Source organism: Arachis stenosperma, chromosome 4 (assembly GCF_014773155.1).
Source record: "Arachis stenosperma cultivar V10309 chromosome 4, arast.V10309.gnm1.PFL2, whole genome shotgun sequence".
NCBI lineage: Eukaryota > Viridiplantae > Streptophyta > Magnoliopsida > Fabales > Fabaceae > Arachis > Arachis stenosperma.
Window position 1 is genome coordinate 132,129,903 of NC_080380.1, and position 21,164 is coordinate 132,151,066.

Below are 21,164 nucleotides of genomic sequence, written 5' to 3' on the forward strand. Positions count from 1 at the left end.
GATTTATTCTCAAAATGCGCATGGTTGGAAACTATTTTCAAAATACGCAGCTCCATTTTATGTATGACGACCACAAAATGGAATTTAACACCATTTAAGCCTTGGTGCCCGCAAAATGGAGACACCATTTCTATCTCACCAGTCACGAAATGGGTCCCATATCATGCATGGCAGCTGCGAAATGGACATGCAAACCCAGGGATGGCAGACGGGAAATGGTGTCAGGCCAGACGTGAAATGGAGAGCATGTCAGGTTGGGCTCACACAAAATGGATACCCTGTAACTTAGTGAGTACCACACACGAATTACAACGAAAGCTGTGCTATAAAACCCCTCTTCCGCAGAAGTAATGCCACAATTCTAATTCTCACTTCTTCTACTTTCTCTTTCTCTCTGTGAGTTTCATTTGTTTAGAGCTTGGTATCATAAATTTTCATTGTGAAAATGGCCTCTGAACACATATACGTGGTCGTATATCCGAATGGAGAAATTTCTCATACTGCCGAAGGGGTGACATTTATGTGTGATGACCCACTTTGGATAATGATTCCCCCACAATCATCTTTGCAACAACTAAAAAATCTGATTTTGATGAACACTGAGTTGGTTGGGAAAAAGGAGATCAGTACCTTGATTTACAAGATGCCAGTTGCGGCAGCCAGTTCGTTTGCATATCAGAAAATGCAAATTAAATCTAACCAGCACGTTTCGATGATGTTTTCGTATCGTCGTAGCATTGGAAGCATCTATTTGATGGAACTTTGTGTGAAGCTTCAAGATGTTGGGGTAGCTCATCTAGTTTGAATAACGTGGAGGAACTACGGAATTTCGGTGCTGGTGAAGCCATTCCCTTTCCGGAGATTGGCAGGCCTCGTAGTCCTTCTTTTAACGCCTTCGTTGTGCCCACCCAGAATGCAAAAAATCCACATGAACGTTCCTCCCTCACAACTCATGTTGCATTTTCGGAAGGTAATGCAGACAGGTTGGCTGACTCGTCTGACGAAGACAAGATTGAGGATGATAGCGGAGACGAAGCAGAAGTTGTTGCGGAAACCCAACCGCTTCAAGAAGAAACATTTATCCCAACTCAGGTCGAACCGATAAATGTCATGGGGCTAGGCGGTGTTTCCAGCAACACTCCCGGCCACTATCTGCAACTGAGTCTTAGTCCAATGCACTCGACTACCGCGGAAGACATACCGAGCAACTATGCTTTGATCAGTGAAATGGAGCTGGAGATTGGATTGAAATTCCTGAATAAAGAAACAACGATGCTTGTGGTTAAAAACTACAGTATTCGTAGAAGTGCAGAATTGAAAGCGGTAGAGTTAGATCATACTCGGTATGTATGTCGATGCAAACTTTTTGGTGAGCAGTATCGCTGGATGGTAAGGGTTGCAAAGACGAGGGCTTCCAGATTTTGGAAAATCCGAAAATTCCAAGGGACTCACAGTTGTTTGGCATTTGCGACGTTGCAAGATCATGTTCAACTTGATTCAAATGTCATATTCCAGCACATATTCCCCATGGTTCAGGTAGACGCGACTATTTGCATAAAGATGTTGCAGGGTTCTGTGGAGTCAGTGTACGGATATAAGGCATCTTACAAGAAGGTTTAGTTAGCGAAAAAAAGGCAATAGCAAAATCTATGGAGACTGGGATGATTCATACAACTAGCTGCGGAGATATTCCAACGCGTTGCAAACTTTCATTCCAAGTAAGAACATACGCTTGATAAATTTGCATTACCGTCATAGGTACAATTGTCGATCTTCAAACCCAATCGTACTACGTCGACAACACGCTCAACCGTGATAGTGTCATGTTTCATCAAGTATTCTGGTCATTTTCATCATGTGTTGAAGCATTTAAGCACTGCAAGCCACTAGTCTTGGTGGACGGAACACACTTGTATGGTAAGTACACGGGGACATTATTGATAGGAAAAGCTCAGGATGGAAACAACAACATACTTCCCATAGCTTTCGTGCTTGTGGAAAAGGAGAACACAGACTGGTGGTACTTCTTTCTGACCAACTTAAGGAGGCATGTGACCACTCAACCGAGGATTCTACTTATCTCTGACAGGCTTGCAGCTATAAAGGCCACGCTGGAGCAAGATGGGTGTGGATGGGAACACAATGTTTATTGTGTCAGACACATTGCCTCTAACTTTGCAACAAACTTCAAGAGCAAGGAAGCCAAAAGGCACCTTGTTAACGCGGCAAACTCAAAGACGCAAGAGCAGGCGCACTACTACCTTGAGTTAATCAACACCGAGGATCTTGCCACCTCCATGGCAATGATGACTTGGATAAGAGGGCTAGAGCCACCAAAATGGCTCCAACACCGGGACGAGGGTCGCCGATACGATCACATGACAATGAATCTTTCTGAGTGTATCAACTCTATTCTCAAGGGGACTCGTAATCTTTCGATTTGTGCAATTGTTAAGTCCACCTATCACCGCCTAAATGCATTGTTTGTCCACAAGAGTCGACAGGCAAAAGCACAGGTTACATGTGGCTAGATCTTTTCGCAATTCTTGCAAAAGGGAATACTTGCCAATAGGGAGGGAATCACGCAGATGCTTGTCACATCATACGACAGGGCGATGTCGATATTCACCGTTAATGAGATAGCAGTCGTCGAGGTACAGTCCCGATTCAGAGTTTTCCTCCAATAGCGACGGTGTGACTTCGGATACTTCCAAGCCTTGCACTACCCGTGTGCTCATGCGCTAGCTGCATGCACCCATGCAAGGCTTGACTGGCAGTGTTATGTCGACGATGTGAATCGTGTTGAAAATGTGTTCCAGGTATATCAGATGGAGTTTCCACCATTGCCCAACGCGGAAGTTTGGCCACCACATGAAGGACAACGTCTCCGTCCCAACCCCCACATGCGACGATCAACAGAAGGCCGACCTATTTCCATAAGGCTTCGGAATGCGATGGATGACGTCGAGCCCGGTCCTGGAAAGCGATGTGGTCTCTGCAGGCAACCAAGGCAAACCAAGAGACACTGTCCCCATGTAGCTGGCACTTAGTGGCGTGGCCATCAGGGGTGAAAAAAGGCCAGGCTACGGGCCTGGCCTATTATAAAATATGTACAGGTTCAGGCTCTTTTAAAAGCCTTCATATATTAATAGGTCAGGCCCAGGCTCACTAATTAGCCTTATTGGCCTATCAGGCCTGCTCGAGCCTGTTAAAATATAATTAAATATATAAATATTTTTTATTATTAACAAAATTATGAGATATTTTAAATTTATTATATTTTATTATAAATATTTTTGTATATTTTAAATACTTTAAAAGATTACAAATTCATATAAATATTAAATATGACATATTACATATAAATATTTTTTATTAAAAAGGATTTTTTTAAATAATATTTTTATTTTTGAAAAAAAAATTATTAAGCTTTTTAACAAGCTTCAGGCCAGGTCAGGCTGAATAACAGGCTAGACCTAGTACTTTATAAAGAGTCTATAGCAGGTTGCAGGCTAGGCTCAGGCCAATTAACTACAAAACAGGCCAGACCTGTTAAGAGCTAAGCCTGGCCTGGCCTGACCTGTTTCCACCCTTAGTGGCCGTCCACTGCATTGTGTTCTTTTATTTCCATTGTATTTTAATTCGACAATGTCGGGTGTGTCTCGAATTATCTGTTATTAATGAATTCGATGCATTGTTTCGTTTGTTTTCACAAGAAAATACAAGTTTGCACAAATTGGAATACAAAATAGCAATAATGAATTAAACGAAAACAACAACGGTATAATGGGGACATCAAACTCCACAATAACGAACAAGCATTCGGAAAGTAAAACAATGAAGAACATAAAACATACAGCCATCAAGCATGAGATAAAAAAACATAAAATAAAATACAACAAACTAAAACCCTAAGACATGACATAAACTACAAATGAGAAGAAACAACAACCATGACGAAAAAACGACTCCGGCAAAGCCATAAAATGAACTAGTGTCGGTGGCCAACATGTCCCAACCTCCCACCCAAACCACAAGAAAGTGCTTGAGTGTCACGACAAGGACGTCCTGTCTCTACCTCTGTCGCACCATTATTAGCCTCCGCATAAGATAAGTGACGACCCTCCAACGAGGCATCAAACGGGCAGAGCTGCGATCCAGCTGTGTCACCGACAGATGCTGATCTCCCCCTCCAACAGGGGGTGCTATCAGTATCAGACCGTTGAAGTGTGAGGCCTAGGTCGGTGGGTGTGTGTGGTGATTCCTGCTGAGGGATGAATTGATCTAAGCCATCAAATAAAGCCGAGAAGTTTGTCCAACCCACTCGATCCATAGAATCAATCAGGTCCTGTGTACCACCCCCTGAGATGAACCACCCTCCTCGTAGGTACTATGATACGGCATATACTGATGCACGGTGGATGACTGAAAGTGGTCATCTGCTAGGAACGGCTGTGGGCAATAGAAATCCCCTAGTAAATGACTCTCCGGTGGTGGATGCTCGTGCTGATCCCCGGCATCAACCTGAGGTGGATCCTGATGTGGAAGATCTGGCTTATCGATGTCAACATCTCAGATAGAAATTCCGCAGGCACTCTCTACAGAATACGTGCATCCCTGTTTGGCATCCACGTAAACTACAAATACCGAACATCACAAAAAATGTTAAACAATATACTTGGAAAAAATTAACCCATGCGACGGAGAAACGACGAGATTAAGTACCTCGTCCACCTTTAAAGTGTCCAAACTCAGGCGGTGCCTAAGCAAGCATTGCTCAGCGTAGTCATTCTTTCCTCTCTTATCCGCCCACTTATAAAGAAACATGTTGGTATTAACCTTATTGGAATTCCGACGCAGATGAAATAGCACAAACTGAAAACTACACATGTTATGTATTATAATGTATTACCTTGTAACTAATGGAAATGTATATGGGCTCGTAACCTCCGGTGCCCAGAATGGAAGCCTGAAGTATATCCATGACATCAGCAACGTATGACAGCCAGCCATTCCCTCGACGTTATAATCAGTTGCTAGGCACATGGCTCTATACAACCAACAGAGCACGATGCTGCCCAACTATAGGTACTAATGGCGTCATAGTTAGCCAAGAGAGGAAGATAACACACGTGAACCGTGTTGTTCACCTTGTCAGAAAGTAAACGCCACCTAATAAATACATAATGTAACAACGTGCATACCGTACGACGACGTCCTCGGGAGAGTCAAGAGGCATCTATTGGAGTCTACTCCTAAGCCACTTTAATTTTATGTTATACTTCGTGGTCCTGACAAGACCATCAGGAACTTTCCCTAGGTGCTCCGCACACCATTGCCAAATATCCCTTTGATGGAACTTAGTCCAACTTATCGAGGTGTCACTCACTGGCTCACCATCAATTGGTAACCCCAACTGCATGGCAACATCTTCTAGAGCAACAGTACACTCGCCCTATGGAAGGTGGAACGTGTGAGTTTCAGGACGCCATCTTTTCACAAGCGTACTAATCAATGGATTGTCGTATTCAAAACGCTTTATTAAAGATGCATAATAGAATCCAGCCCTTCTTAAATAGGGTTCAAGCATTTGCCACCTAATCTCCATGGCTGGATCAGCTTAATCTGAAGTAAAGACGTCGACTAGTGTGCCATGCAGAGTTAACACACGTGTCGGCTGAAATAGAGAATGGGAAAAAACAAAATTATTCCATTTATAAATGTATTATTATTCAGTTATTCTTTTACTAATAAAAAAAACTGACCTTCAGATGTAAGTGGGCAGAAATATAAAACTTATCCAACCTATTAAGATTTTCTTCGACATTGATTCCACTTCCACTCATTTTAATAAATAATAAATTTTTCCCCTAAAATTTGAACCCCATAAGTAGAACCACACTCCTTATTTCCTATTTTCCTACCTCGCGGTTCTGGTCCTTCCCCATCACCCCTTTTATATTCATTCAATCCACAAGCTTCCGAAACTTGCCTCCCAGACCAGTCACTCCTAGCTCGTACGGGGACTGCATCCTTCAGGCCACATTTCGTGTGCGCTGGTCACTAATTGGGCCATTTCGTGGCTGGATCATTTGATGTCACCAATTTTCGCTGGTGTCAGGGACGGGTTGGCCCATTTCGTGGGTGCCCCCATTGATGTGTTCCATTTCGTAGTAAGCGAGCTTAGCTTGAGGTGTATCTCTGACACGCACAGGGTCATTTCGTGAACGCCACATGTGAAATGATGACTAAAACTATTTCATGGATGCATCGTGTGAAATGGAGCTGTGCATTTTGAGAACGGTTTTCATGCATACGCATGGTGGGAATAAATCATTTTTTTATGCGCATATAGATAAAAAAATCTGAATAATGTATTTAACATATTAGTATTATTTGTTATTATAACATGGTATAATATATAGAAAATTAAAAAATATATATTTTATGAAAATCAACCTTTAAAAAATTGAAAATGAAAAATGAAAAAGAAAACAGACTTTAAGAATATTCCATGCATCCATTCCCTGACACATTTGTGATAAAATAGTAGTTCCTTAGTGTAAATTATGCATATTATTTGTAACTTACATAATATTTATCTTTTCCAAAGTAAGCAGATTAAAAAAAATATATTTGTAACATAATAACAGCAAGAACAAAAATAATAATAAACATATTAATTATAAAAATAATATTTTCTTAAATGTAAAAAATAATATATACAATACGTATTTGTTTGGGCACTATTAAATCGATAAAAAATATTATTTTTCAATTTAGAAAAAATATTTTTTAGTGTGTGATAAATTTCTAATAGTAAAAATAAGAGTATTAGAAAAATAAAAAAAAAATATTTTTTTTTGAAAAACTACAATTTACATTTTTTTAAAAAGATTTTTTCCTTAAAAAAAAAGATGTTTTCACGTAATAAATGAATAAAAAAGTATTTTTATCTTATTTTACCCAAACATAATTAATAGATAAAAAAAATCTTTTTACATGCGATATTCAAATATAAAATCACTTTTATTTTTGTGAAAGATTTTTCAAAAAAGTATCATTTATAAACAGATCTTTTTCAAGAACGGTGCCCAAATTTTACCTATATAATTGTTGAGTAATAAAAAATGACAATAGACCTAGTTAAAATATATAATTACCAAATTAAACATTCATAAAAAATATATATTAAAATATTAATTATACATAAAATTAAATTAAATAATATATGTATTTATATATAATAATTTAATAATTAATTTTTAATATGTATGTAATATTTTTTTATAAAAATTATATAAAAATATTCTATATTCTACGAATTATGCTTTTTCAAAAAATTCTTACTAATTAATGTATTTTAAACTAATAATTCTGAAAAAAAAAATACTTTATTCCCACCTAAAGTCTTTTGGACAGAGCCACAAAAAATTAAATAAGGCCTAATCTACCACTCTTTCGACATTGTCATTAGAACAAGAGAGCAAGAGAGCTAGGGGATAAATATGAGTAAAGTATTGTTTTTGTCCCCAACGTTTGGGGTAAATCTCAAAATTGTCCCTAACGTTTCAATCGTCCTATTTACGTCCCTAACGTTTTTAAATTGACTCAATGTTGTCCTGCCGTTAGGGATCCGTTAATAAAATTAACGGCGGGACAAAATTGAGACGATTTTTAAACGTTAGGGACGTAAATAGGACTAAAACGTTGAGGACAAAAACGATACATAGAAATAAATTTTAATTTTATTTTTCAATAATATCAATTTTTTACTGTACATAGTATTAATTATTTTTAATCATATTTACACTTAATCACCTTATTTTCATTTTAAATAAATTAATTTTTTTTATAATTTTACGCTTAAAGTAATATAATTTTTTTATAAATAAATAAATTTTATACTTTCATTCTAAATAAATAATGTAATTTTACTTTCATTACTTAATCACATTACTTATATTTTTTTTTATAGTTTTACACTTTCATTCTAATCACATTACATTATTTATTTAGAATAAAAGTGTAAAATTTATTTATTTATAAAAAAATACATTACTTTAAGTGTAAAATTAAAAAAATAAATTTATTTAGAATAAAAATAAGGTGATTAAGCGTAAATATGATTAAAAATAATTGAATACTATGTACAATAAAAATTGATATTATTGAAGAATAAAATTAAAATTTATTTCTATGTATCGTTTTTGTCCCCAACGTTTTAGTCCTATTTATGTCTCTAACGTTTTAAAATCGTCTCAATTTTGTCCCGCCGTTAATTTTATTAACGGATCCCTAACGGTAGGACAACATTGAGTCAATTTTAAAACGTTAGTGATGTAAATAGGACGATTGAAACGTTAGGGACAATTTTGAGATTTACCCCAAACGTTGGGGACAAAAACAATACTTTACTCGGATAAATATTTAATCTGAAGAGTTATTAAATTAAAAAAAATTAAGGTGCTTCCTATTCCGTCACATATTCCTACACCATTGTGTTCATAATCCTACCCCGTTGACCAAGCTACGAAAGTTCTTTCTCTCGGACCTTTAAACAACAAACATATATATACTATTAGTTAATACTTGTACTCTTCTATAGTCCAATGAACTTGTTGCTAGTAGCCGTAGGTAAAAGTTTGTGTTCCATCATGTTGGTTTTGTTCTCTTGTTGTGGCGTGACAGGCTGACGAGGATAATATAATGTCTATTGGCACTGTCATGTCTGCTGCGACTGTCACTGCCTTCATCTTACCATGATAATATTACTAACATATATTTACATAACAGAAAAACAAAATTTCCATATATATGTATGAGCAAAAAATAAATAAAGAAATAAAAAGAAAATGAAAATATTAAAAATCTCGAACCTGTAATACTGATTATTAGTCCAATAAGACAGTGGTGATGGTGGTGTTTGACGTGTTGTTCCATTGATGATGGGAATGAAGAGAGGGTTGTGTTCCATCACGATAGTCACGTCTTCATCAGATGCAGCATTTAGAGGTGTATCTGTAGTAGAACCGTTTTCAAAGGCGCTGATGACGTTCATCAGGTTCTGGAGGCGTTCTTGCAGTTGCGTGGGGTCTTTCCGGGGAGACGAGCAGCCACCGCCTCCCCGCGGTTGCGTATAGCATCCGGAAAACAATTAGCATAATTGACTCGAAGACTTTGTTCTCCTCCCGAGTCCAGACCCGAGGTTGAGGCAGCTGAGACTGAGGTGGTTGATAACCACATATGTCTGCAAAATAATTCTACTGTGTCATCTTCCTTATATCCGGCTGCGGCTTGGGCTGAGGCTGAGGCTGAGGCCGAGGCCGCGGCTAGGAACGAGATGGTTGATAACCAGATATACCAGAGAAATAATGTTCTGTCATCTTCATAGCTTCCGCCTCCCGCCGGCGGTTTTCCATAGCTTCCAACAAACATTCATCAATAACCGTCTTGAATTGTTGGTTGCCGTCCAAAGAATGAAGTGGTTGATTATCCAGGGTAAACAGATATACGATATCGTTCATATCCATATTTAAAAGAGCATTTACTTCCTCTTCAGTCATTCCTGCATTATTTACTTCTTGCATTCCTTCTTTTTTTCTTAAGTTTTTTGCTTGATTTTCTATTCTTGAATATGTATTTATATAAATTTTACTTTGGAACATAGATTATTCAAGTTGAGATTATATTTTGGATAAAATCCAAAATGATTTTCTTTTATTTAGTTGAAACTAAATTTTGGATAAAATCCAAAAAAAAATTTATTTTCAAAATTTTATTTGTGGATCTTTTATTTCTTGGTACTAGTAAAAAAAAAGTAAAGACTCACGTATATTTTTTTATGTAAAATTAATAATTAAAATTATTAAATAATTTAATATATTTAATTAAATTATAATAAAATATTTTTTAGTAATTTATTGTTAATAATTCAAACAGGTTATTGATTTAAAGTAATTGTTTAATTTGCTATCAGTAAATACTTTTGTAATAATATAAAATATTATTATATTAAAAACTGGGAGTATGATTTTTCTCATATAAATGAATATATATATATATATATAATTTAAATTACTAAAAAAATTCATAATCCTTTGATGTCTTCAAAATATGCATTTAAAAGTTGGAATAATAATAAATTAATAATCAATATATAAATTTTTTAGCTAACTTTAAATAAAAATATATAATTGATTAAGAAAAAAACAATGAAACAATGCTAACAAGATGGGTAAGCAATAACCATAAAAGTATAAGTGACTGATTCTAAGATTTGAATTTGGAAAGTCGAGCAAACCTTTAACTACTTTTAAGAAAGAAAATTAGGATATGTTATGTGAATGATGCGTGAAAGATTAGAAATTTTTTGACTTCATTAGAATCCCATAATTTTCTTTGAAGTTTTCTCATTTCAGCAATCTTTGTATATACCATTTGAGGTGCACCAAATCTAATAATTCTAATCATATGTGTAGATTTTAGATCAAATTAGACCTATATCGAATATCAATCTTATATTGAGAGAGAGAGAATATTTGAATTAATTCGGTAACTCAAATATTTGTTTATATTATACTATATGATATTGCAGCATATATGTTTTAGCGTATATGTTTCACCAGAACTAACAAATCCTTATGAAATAAAAAATCATTGAAAAAAAATTGAATTAATTCGGTGCATCTCAAATATTTGTTTATATTATATGATATTGCAACGTATATATTTCACCAGAACTAACAAATCCTTATGAAATAAAAAATCATTGATCCTGTGAAAATGTTATCAACCTAATGGAAGGAAGAGCACAAGAGTAATAAATCGGAATGTTTGAAGTGTATTAAAAGTATGAATCATAATCTCATCTTCTACCAAAGCTAATGTTAGTGTTTTATATACATACATAAGTACATGTATATGAAACTTCTAGATCAAGTTAACTAAATTATATGAAACTTTTAGATCAAGTTAACTAAATAACTGATAAAGTTAACAAACTAGCTCTTAAAACCTTCACTCTTTCTGAGGCGCCATGTAAAACATGCAATGAACATGACCATATACATCAGATAACACTTCTTACACCTTAGGTGCCGGCTTACAATATTCAGGATAGATCCATGGTTTGAACGCCTCATTATCCGCACAATGCTGAGTGTAACCAACATAATAATTAAAACCAATTATGATAATTATAGAGGCTCAATGTAAGTTTTGGGAAAGCTAAATTTTCTTGATTCAATAATCTAGTGGTGATGGCACTTGTTTGAACAAGTAAAAACTCAACAAAGATCAACATATGAATGTCCAAATGTATTAATAGATTATAGAAAGGGCAAGGGCTAGAGAAAACTTGGTGATTTAAAGGGTGTTTTCACCAATACTTAACTTCTTAGAGTTATCATAATTTATCAGCTCTATCATAGATGCAAGACTATAAAGAAATATAGTTCTGAAGTATTAGGAATAGGATCATGTGGGCAAAGAAATAAAAACAGATATTTATTAATAATAACATGAATATTTTACATAAATAGTAGAAATAGATTGGAAAAGAAAAATTGATTGCAAAGTAACTTATAAACTGTTCCAAATTAGTCAAGAAATTCTTGAAAATTTTGTTCAATACCATTAATTGTAAAACATGTGAGCCTTTATAAAACATGATTGTTCATTGTCTCCAACTTTCCTTAATGTTAAATGTGTTTAAGTGATGAATAGCATGTAGCAAAACTTCTATCTTGTTCCCAGAGAATCTACTTATTTCGCGCTATGGTTATACATGTTATTAGGTGGATAAGCAGACAGATCAACATTATTAGTTGAGCAGGGCACGAAGAGCTAGAAAATTAAATTGTGCAGGATGCTGTAATATCAAATTATACATACCGTCAACCAAAAAACAAATCCACGTAAGAGGGTCAGACGTTTAGGATAATCACCACGAACTGATTTTAGTTTTTTGTTCAGATCTGCAAGATAAGCATATAAGTATGACTCATTGTTGCTAGTTTTCTGAAACAACATCTAATGAAGCTGGACAAAAGCATATTTCCATTTCATGTATTTAAGGACCATTCTGGTAAGATAAGTACTCTCTGTCACTTTTAAGTGATTCCATGTTCTATTAGAATAATTGATTGTAGTGAATGAATCAGTTCTAATTCAAATTGAAGTATACAGCTTTGAGCTACATTTGGCGACTATTCAAGGACAAAAATACAAAGATACTCGCATATCAAAAGGAGGTACTAAAAATTCAACTTACCAACATGATGATTAAGAAGAGATTTCCCAAGATAATTTCTCTTACAGGTCGTAGGGCCGCTGCGATGCTCTTTATGGTATTCGACTAGCTTTTTATGTTTCATATATTTAAAAAGCCTCTTATACTCTTCCTCACAGTAAGGCTTCTCCAGCTCTTGCATGAGTTTTTCTCTGTACTTTGTGTATTTCATTGCATTGGCTTTATCATCATGCCAATAATGTTCCAAATTCAACTGCAAAGCAACACATAAAGGCATAATATCAAATGCAAAGTAAAGGGTAAGGGTAAATTCATATATAAAATTATAGATACATACACTTGGAACCTTTCGCCTTCTTTTGCAGAGTGAATCATCATCATCCTCTTCAATCTCCTCCTTTACCTTTATTTCTATGCAAGATGGAGGGTGAATGTGATCACCCTTAGCTATGTGATCATTCTTTTGTGGTGTCTCACCTTTGAGTGTACCCTTGTCATTATCATCATTCTTCTTTGCCTCTGAAGCCCCGCCATTGCAGCTGCCATTAGAATCCTTAATTGCATCGTTTCTCAATTCTTTTGGTTTCCTACCCCTGCGCTTACCGCTATATTTACCATCATTGTTTTGTGCCTTAGAAACGTCCACAACATTGGCATTGCCATCACCATTGGTATCCTTGACAGCATGTTTTCCCAAACCATTTGGTTTCCTGCCCCTGCGCTTACCAACATAATTTTGTGCTTTTTGAGACACAGCATGAAAATCCTTAACCACGACTAGTCCTGAATCTTTTGGTTTCCTACCCCTACCCCTGCCCTTGCACTCACCCACATGATTTTGTGCCTTTGGGGATACATCATGAGTATCCTTAACCATTTGTCCTAAATATTTTGGTTTCCTACCCCTGCGCTTCTTCTGGCTATAGTCACCAACATTATTTTGTGCCTTTGGAGAGACAACATGAGAATCCTCAATTATTTGTCTCAAATTTTTTGGTTTCCTACCCCTGCGCTTCTCACTATATTCACCAACATTATTTTGTGCCTTTGCAGACACAGCATGAGAATCCTTACCAACATTATTTTGTGCCTCATAAGCCACAGTAAGAGCCACATCAGGGTATTCTATATAAATATTTTGCTCAGGGATCTCAATTGCATAGCATGTTCCACGAACCTTCACATGATCCAAAAATAATTTGTATTGGGGATCCTCAGCCACATCTCCAGTCAGGGGTTCCTCAGCCACATTAACCAATAAGCTATCACCATCATCCTCCTCGTCTTCCTCAGGAACGTAAACATAATCCAACCAATACTTGTACGCAGTGTCATCTTCCTCTGGTACAGGACAATTGAATGGACTCTTCACACTAATGTATACATCTTCGCAGAGTGGCTCCAGTCCTTTTTTTCTATTACCACTCCTTGAACTAGATGGTTCCACCATGTGTCTTGCAAGGGTGTTGTAAGAATCAATTGAACTTTCTTCATTAGCAGTTGCAAGGTCCTTATTCTTCTCCAATGTCCTTCTCCTCTTCTTGCAATCCATTTGTACTTCTCTAAACAAAAAATTCACACTTTCTTTCTTCTTCATTCTTTGTCTTGACTTCACAGTTTTCAAACACTACCAAAAACCCATCTTCCCTAACCAAAAAAAAAAAAAAAAAAACACCTTTAGCCATCATATCAATTAAAAACAGAAGAGAAAATCAATCAAGTCTTTTCTCACACAAAAGAAAGTGAAAACGATCACAAAATAGAGACCAGTATGACTGAAATTTTAACAAACAGGTTATGGGGGTAAGATGAAGTTTTCTAGCAAATTATTTTTTCCCCCTTTCAAATCTCTATAACATTGTTTCATGGTTACAGGATACTACTTACTTTAGCTCAAGGAAAAATTAGTCATTAAATTACCTTTTATATAAAACAGTTCAGATTATTTTATGATTATTATACGATATAAGGATGAAGATGAGAAACTTGAAAACAGAAAACAATGAAATATAAGGGAAAAGGTGTTAGCAGCAACCATGTTAGTACAAAGAAACAAAAAGAAGCACTTTAAAAAGTAGGTACTTGTGGCTAACCTGAACTCTAATTTTCAACAGAGAGTTGCAGATTGAAGAAACTCGGTTAACTTTACGTGTCTTTTTTTTTTTTTTTTGAAGAATATTGAAAGATGAAGTACAGATTACAGAAGAAGAGTGACAAGTGAAAGCGAAAAGCCGAAAACCACACTCGTAGTGTGGTAGTGAATAGTGAGGTTTGACCGTTGACTAGGTAGTAGGTACAAAATATTCTCTCTATTGAAAATAAATGTAAGAAAAGAAAAGAAAAAAGAATTGTGGCTCAGTTATTTGTATATTAGAAAACAACGTGTGTTATTCAATGATATTTGGAGAGCAATGTGTATTACTCCACTATGGGCCTGCTTTAAATTTTTGAAAGAAACAAAACGTTGAAGACGTTTTGTGGCAGAGTAATTTTTCTTTTATAATAAACTAGGCAAAACGGCATCGACGACTTGATTAAATTTCTTTTAAAATTTTGTAGGAAGAAAACGTCAGCGACGTAATGTGTAAACTTTTTTTTTAATTTTATTTTAAGCAAAACGTCAACGACGTGTTGTATATTAACTTTTTTTTTAATGAAAACGTCAGTGACGTTTTGTTAGAATATATATTTTTAAATTATTTTATGGTAAAAACGTCGTTGACGTATTGTAAAAAAGTAAAAACGTTAGTAACGTTTTGTGAAAACGTCAGTGACGTTTTGTGCCGGAAGAAATAAAAAAATATAAAAGTAACTATAAAAGAAGTTCTGGATTGTGTTAAAACGCAAAAATGGAATATGAGAGTAAAGTTTAAGTGAAGTAATGAGAGCTTTGTTCTACAAAATGTGCTCAGTTTGAGAGTGAAAAAAATTTGAGTGAGTGTGATGAGTGTATGAAATGGAGGGTTATATTAGTTTAAAAATATATTATAATGGTCAGATTTTATCTCATACACATGAAGGTGTGAGTTTTTTATGTGAGAATCCATGTGTTATTGTTGTTCCTCTGTCAATAACATATGAAGGACTTAAGAGTATACTTTCTCAAAGTGTAGATCATCAAGTGCAAAAAAGAGTCATAAATATTCTGTATAGGCAGCCTGTGCTAGTATTTGGTGGTTTTGGCCAATTTCAAATAATGCATGTGACTGATGAAGATAGTATGCAAAGAATGTTTTTTACCTATCATCAAACTAGAGCACAGACCTCACTTATTGAGTTGTATGTTGAGTTCGAAGAAATCGATGATGTTGACTTTCCAGAACCCAACATAGACTGGGTGGGTTATAATACTGAAAGCGATGAAGAGTTTGAAGGTAATTATGAAGTTATTGGTCTAACTGAAGATATAGATGAAGATGAGATAATGGTTGAAAGAGATGTGGCTGATGTTGCAAATGCACTAACCGGACAACATCCATATGGAGAGCCATCTTTTATGCACGCTTTGAATCTGGATGCCATGCATGCACCAGAATTTCCTGAGTACGTCAATACAGGTAATTTTGTTGTTGTTGTTGTTATTTACTTTTTTAATATTAGTAATATTATTATTTGTTTTGCTTTTATGTTAGTGTTATTTTTAATTTTTAGATTGTTATTACTATTTATTGTTCTAATTATTATTAATAATAATAGAATATTATTTAGATTTATTTTTGTTTTATTATTGGTACAGCCCCAGCTGTTGTAGCTACCGGTGAATTTGCTGTTGGAATGGAATTTAACTCTAGAGAGGCTGTTACTGCATCAGTTAAAGAGTATACCATTCGAAGAGGAGTTGATTATAGGGTATATGAATCAGAACCAACAACATTCTATGCTAAATGTGTACAGTATGGAACAAGTTGTGATTGGCTTATCAGAGTTAGTCTTATGAAAAGACAGTATTGTTGGGTGATAAGGAGGTACAATGGTAGTCACACGTGCACCAGAAGTACCATATCTCAGGATCATGCTAAACTGGACTCTGAAACAATTGCAGAAGCAATAAAGCCATTAGTTGAGGCTGACTCGTCCATAAAGGTAAAATCTGTCATTGCTGAAGTACAATCGAAGTTCAACTACACGATAAGTTATCGCAAAGCATGGTTGGCCAAGCAAAAGGCAGTGGAAAAAATATTTGGTGGGTGGGAATCTTCATATGAAGCTTTGCCCACATGGTTTGAAGCAATGGTTGCAAAAGAACCATCAGCAGCTGTTGAGTATGAAACTGCATATGGCTATCGAGGGGATGAGTTAGTTGAAGATCTCCGGATTCTGACACGAGTCTTCTGGGCTTTCTACCCATGCATTAAAGCATTCAGAAGTTGCAAGCCAGTGGTTCAGATTGACGGCACACATTTGTATGGAAAGTATAAAGGAGCTCTTTTAGTTGCAGTATCACAAGATGGCAATGAAAATATCGTGCCGCTTGCATTTGCCATAGTCGAAGGTGAGACTGCCGATGCCTGGCACTTTTTTCTTAGCCATTTGCGAACACATGTAGTTAATCGGGATGGTGTTGCCCTTATCTCTGATCGACACGAGTCAATCATCTCAGCTGTGGGTCATAGTAATGGAGCATGGGAATATCCGATAGCTATTCATATGTTTTGCATCCGACATATAGCATCCAACTTTTTGAGGAGTTTCAAGGCACCACACCTGCAGAGGCTAATTGTCAACATTGGCTATTCTAGAACAATGCGTGAATTTGATACGCGTTACCAGAGATTATGTGAGCGGGGGGAGGCTTACAAGCAGTGGTTAGACCGGATCCCTCGACAGCAGTATGCCTTGGCGTATGATGGTGGACATCGTTGGGGCCATATGACAACTAACCTAGTGGAGTGCATTAATGGAGTATTGAAAGGGGCACGCAATCTTCCGGTCACAGCCCTTGTTAAGGCAACTTTTTACAGGCTAAATGCATTGTTCACAAGGAAGAGAGCTAAGGCTGAGGCTCGTATAAATGCAGGACAACTATTCTCTGAATATGCAACTCAGAAAATTCTGTCAAATCAGCGCTCAGCGGGAAACATTCAAGTTAACTTATTTGATAGGCAGAACGAGGTATTTGAAGTGCGCGAAATGCCAAGTGGGTTAGAGTTTGCAGTAAACTTGCGCCTTCAGCATTGTGATTGTGGTGAGTTTCAGGTGGATCGAATTCCATGTCGCCATGTATTTGCCTGATGTGCAAACCAGCGCCTGGATTGGAAATAGTATGTGCACGAGGTTTATACGATGGGTGAGATCCGAAAGGTATACAAGACCCGATTCAGGCCACTAGGAAACCCAACAACATGGCCTGTGCATCAAGGACCAAGACTCGTACCCAATCCCCACACAAGGAGCAACGCCAAAGGACCATTCATGTCCTTGCAATCATATCTCGATGCCCGACATAATGATCGATACATGTGCGCAAGGCAAGCAAAACCCCAACTAAACTTATGAATTTGAGAAAAGTCACGAAGCAACGGCAAATACTTCCAGTGCACAGAGATTCCAGACTTGTCACTAAATAACGTCGTACCAAATAGACACATTATGTGACATTTCACATAAATTTCCTTACTTACTTGATCAGTCAAATGTTGGCGCCGCTTTAGGGTGCGGAACCATGCCAGCTTGATTCCACTTCCTTTGTGGTCGTTCGGCCCAGGAGCAACACCAAATTGGGCCAAGCACTCGTTTTCTAACCCACTTGTACTATGATCAGTTGATCCAGTCACTAGCAAACCATCAGTTCGGAGTCCAAGAATCATTGCGACGTCCTCCAAAGTGATTGTGCACTCACCATATGGAAGATGAAACGTGTGCGTTTCCGGACGCCACCTTTCAACCAATGCGTCTACAGTCGGCCTATGAGACACGATCCTCCCAATTTGAGAAACATAATAGAACCCGCTCGCCTTCAGTTATTCTTCCACTCTATTATCATATGAGTCTATTTGGTGTAAGTGTCTCATGTGCAAATTTCTTGAACCCTGAAAACAAAATTTAATCATTAATAGTAAATTACTATAACCAGTTCATGACTAGTATTATATTCAACACTTACTAAATCACTACATATTCTAATAATTGATTATTACTAAATAAACTACTAATTATTAACTACTACAGTAAACATAAAAATTACTTACATATACAGGATGTCGAAGATATTTTACAATATGATCTTCAGCACGTATGATGTCACGTTTTCCCATCTTCCTCTTTTTTAAACTCTGGATTAGAAAGGACATATTTAAATAATTAAAATATTTTTTTAAAATATATTTGAAATATATGAAAATTTATTATTAATATATCTTTAATAATTCTATTTTTTTATTAAAAACACATTCCAAAATTAATAGTAATAAAAGTAACATAACTATATAATTAATTCTATTTTCTAATAATAATTCAAATTTAACTAAAGAATATTTCAACCAAAACTAAACTAAACTAACATCACTAAAAGCATGAATTAATAATAACTGAAACTAATGTTTTATGTAAATTAAAAAAATTAAAATAATTTTTAAATTATTCTACTTTAAATATTTTTTTATAATAATTCAGAATTAATTAAATATTTCAACCAAAACTAAAATATAAATTAATAATTACTGAAACTAATATTTTACGTAAGTTAAAAAAAATTCTGAAAATTATTAACTAATTCTTTTTTAATTCTGTTTTTTAAATTAACAAAGTTATAAATCAATTATAAAGTAAAAAAATTTCTTAGATGATTCTGTTTTTTAAAACAGCTATTTCAAATTTTAAATAACAATAACCTAAATTAACGCTAACAGCCTAACAGTAACTAAGTCACTAACTAACAATAATTAATTTACTAAAACTAATCCCAACACTAACTAACACCTATAATGCTATACTAACGCCGATAATACTACTACTAAGTACTAATAATTAATTAACTTACTATTAATTAATAGTAAAATAACCTAAAAAAATTATAAAGTCTCAGTCTATAGTTCAAAAAAATTTTGTTCATAGTTTCAGTTAAAAAAAAAAAAAGCAATCACTAAATCATTTACCTGAATGGAAGGCTTTGGTTTAGTTGTGGTGAATGGTCCCAATATGAAAGCTGCCGTTTTGTTTTGTGGGTTTCTTTATTTTTGGTGGGGTAAGGTTGATAAAGATGGAAGGAGACGTTTTGTGGTAGAACTGAAGAGAAGATGAAGAAATGGGAAAGAGAAGGGGTTAAAAATCTTCACGCCGGTGAGAAGGAGATATTTTCTCCCACGTATTAACCATGCATACACAAAACGTCACCGACGTTTTGTTGAGAATGAAACTGACGTTGCTGAGAAAACAGCAACGACGTTTTCCTGTATTCCCACAACGGTGTTAAATACGTATTTTTGGTCATTTCAGTGGATAACACTAACATAGGCCCAATATTAAAAATAAAAAACTCGTGTTTTTCGTTCTAGTTTCTACTCTTTTATTTGTTTGCTTGGCTTTTTTTGAAAAAATAGAAAGTATAGCAACCAATTTTTGTTTCTCAATATTTGTCAACTTTTTTTAGGATTTATAATTTAATGTTTAGAGTCAATGGGTTTATAATTTACAATTTAAAATTTAAAATAAATAAAATTATCTTTAAAAAATTAACTGATATTAAAAAATTTGATTCTCTAATATTACTTTTATAAAAAGATAAAAATCTCTCTTTTTCTTGTTGTTCTATATATAATGATTATTAAATTATTATATTAATTAATAAATTTGATGTGAATTTTATATAATGTTAGCGTAACAAATATATTTAAAACTATTTTACTACTCTTTTTATATTAATAATAGAATATTCAATAATTTTTTAGATGATTTCTTATTTCAACATTTTTAAAATAAATATGTGTTTAGCTAAAATAACAAATAAACAGAAAGAGTATATGCAATTAAATATGTTCTAAGGAATTTCATTAAAAAAATTAAAACATAATATTTCTAGAAAATTTGCTAAGATTAATGTATTTTGTTATTAAATTTTTTAAAAATTTATAAAAAATTTATCTTTTATAACGAATATATGCAATTAAATAATTATAACTAAATTAATCATATTACAAAAAAATATTAGAACATTATCATTAATGTTAAGAAAATGGGCAATTACTTTAAAATTCAATGTTTTTGCTTTTTATTTAAATAAATAAATAATTCATTATTTGCAAAAATACACAAAATATGAGAAAAGTTATTTTAAATATACAACTGTGAGCATTTTGTAATACACTAAGAGTAACTCTAATGGAATATTTTTTTGTATTAATTTTGACTTTTATAGTAATTGAACTTATTTGAAATTGAAATTTGTATTGGATATAATCTTTGAAATGATACTGATATCAGTAACGAGATATCTAATCATTTTGAAGAAAAACTAGTAAAATGTTGTCATTTATATATCTATTAAACTCATTAAATGAATACCGTAACCTTATTATGTAATGTTAAATTAAAATAAAATCAAGCATTAGAGTGACGAATTTTACGTAAGTTGTGTGAGAAAAAGAAAACGAAAGCTCTGCTAGAGTTTTTTTCTAGCGTAACGAACAAGCAAATTAGTGCAAGTAATCAAGGGTCTTCTCCCCTTCCTCTCCGCATGGACATCCGGCAGAATATTGGTTTTCGGGCAATAGAATCATGGATTAAAAAGGTTTGGGCCCAAAAGGGAAATGTAAGGATTTTGGATTTATCTGGAGATTTTTTTCTAATTCGATATGCAGATAAAGTTGATTACCAACATGCTTTGTTTGAAGGGCCATGGCAAGTGGCTGATCACTACCTATTAGTGCAATGGTGGAGACCATTCTTATGCCCCTCTGATTAAGTTGTGTAGAAA

The 21,164-nt window shown here is 34.7% G+C and overlaps 4 protein-coding genes across 6 annotated transcripts; 3 read left to right on the forward strand and 1 right to left on the reverse strand.

The window, feature by feature from the left end:
* Window positions 1-445: 445 nt before the first annotated feature.
* Window positions 446-1,620, forward strand: LOC130975550 (uncharacterized). Its single transcript, XM_057900327.1, has 2 exons — window positions 446-662; window positions 773-1,620. Exons 1-2 carry the CDS (start codon window positions 446-448, stop codon window positions 1,618-1,620), a joined length of 1,065 nt encoding a protein of 354 aa, XP_057756310.1.
* A 203-nt stretch (window positions 1,621-1,823) lies between these two features.
* LOC130975551 (uncharacterized) lies at window positions 1,824-2,531 on the forward strand. The gene has a single exon (XM_057900328.1). It carries the CDS (start codon window positions 1,824-1,826, stop codon window positions 2,529-2,531), a length of 708 nt encoding a protein of 235 aa, XP_057756311.1.
* Window positions 2,532-10,779: 8,248 nt separating this feature from the next.
* Window positions 10,780-14,496, reverse strand: LOC130973519 (uncharacterized). Of its 3 annotated transcripts, none has more exons than XM_057898084.1 (5): window positions 14,347-14,496; window positions 12,591-13,895; window positions 12,275-12,506; window positions 11,896-11,978; window positions 10,780-11,157 (listed from the first exon to the last, which is right to left on the reverse strand). In XM_057898084.1, the coding sequence occupies exons 2-5, from the start codon at window positions 13,848-13,850 to the stop codon at window positions 11,086-11,088; spliced, it is 1,647 nt and encodes a 548-aa protein (XP_057754067.1). In that variant the 5' UTR covers window positions 13,851-13,895; window positions 14,347-14,496; the 3' UTR covers window positions 10,780-11,085. The 3 variants fall into 3 exon arrangements, with proteins under 3 accessions (XP_057754067.1, XP_057754066.1, XP_057754068.1); XM_057898083.1 differs by having other exon boundaries at window positions 12,591-13,900; XM_057898085.1 differs by lacking the exon at window positions 14,347-14,496 and adding an exon at window positions 14,174-14,311 and having other exon boundaries at window positions 12,591-13,900.
* Window positions 14,497-15,449: 953 nt separating this feature from the next.
* LOC130975552 (uncharacterized) lies at window positions 15,450-17,485 on the forward strand. Its single transcript, XM_057900329.1, has 2 exons — window positions 15,450-15,810; window positions 15,990-17,485. Exons 1-2 carry the CDS (start codon window positions 15,450-15,452, stop codon window positions 17,483-17,485), a joined length of 1,857 nt encoding a protein of 618 aa, XP_057756312.1.
* Window positions 17,486-21,164: the final 3,679 nt, after the last annotated feature.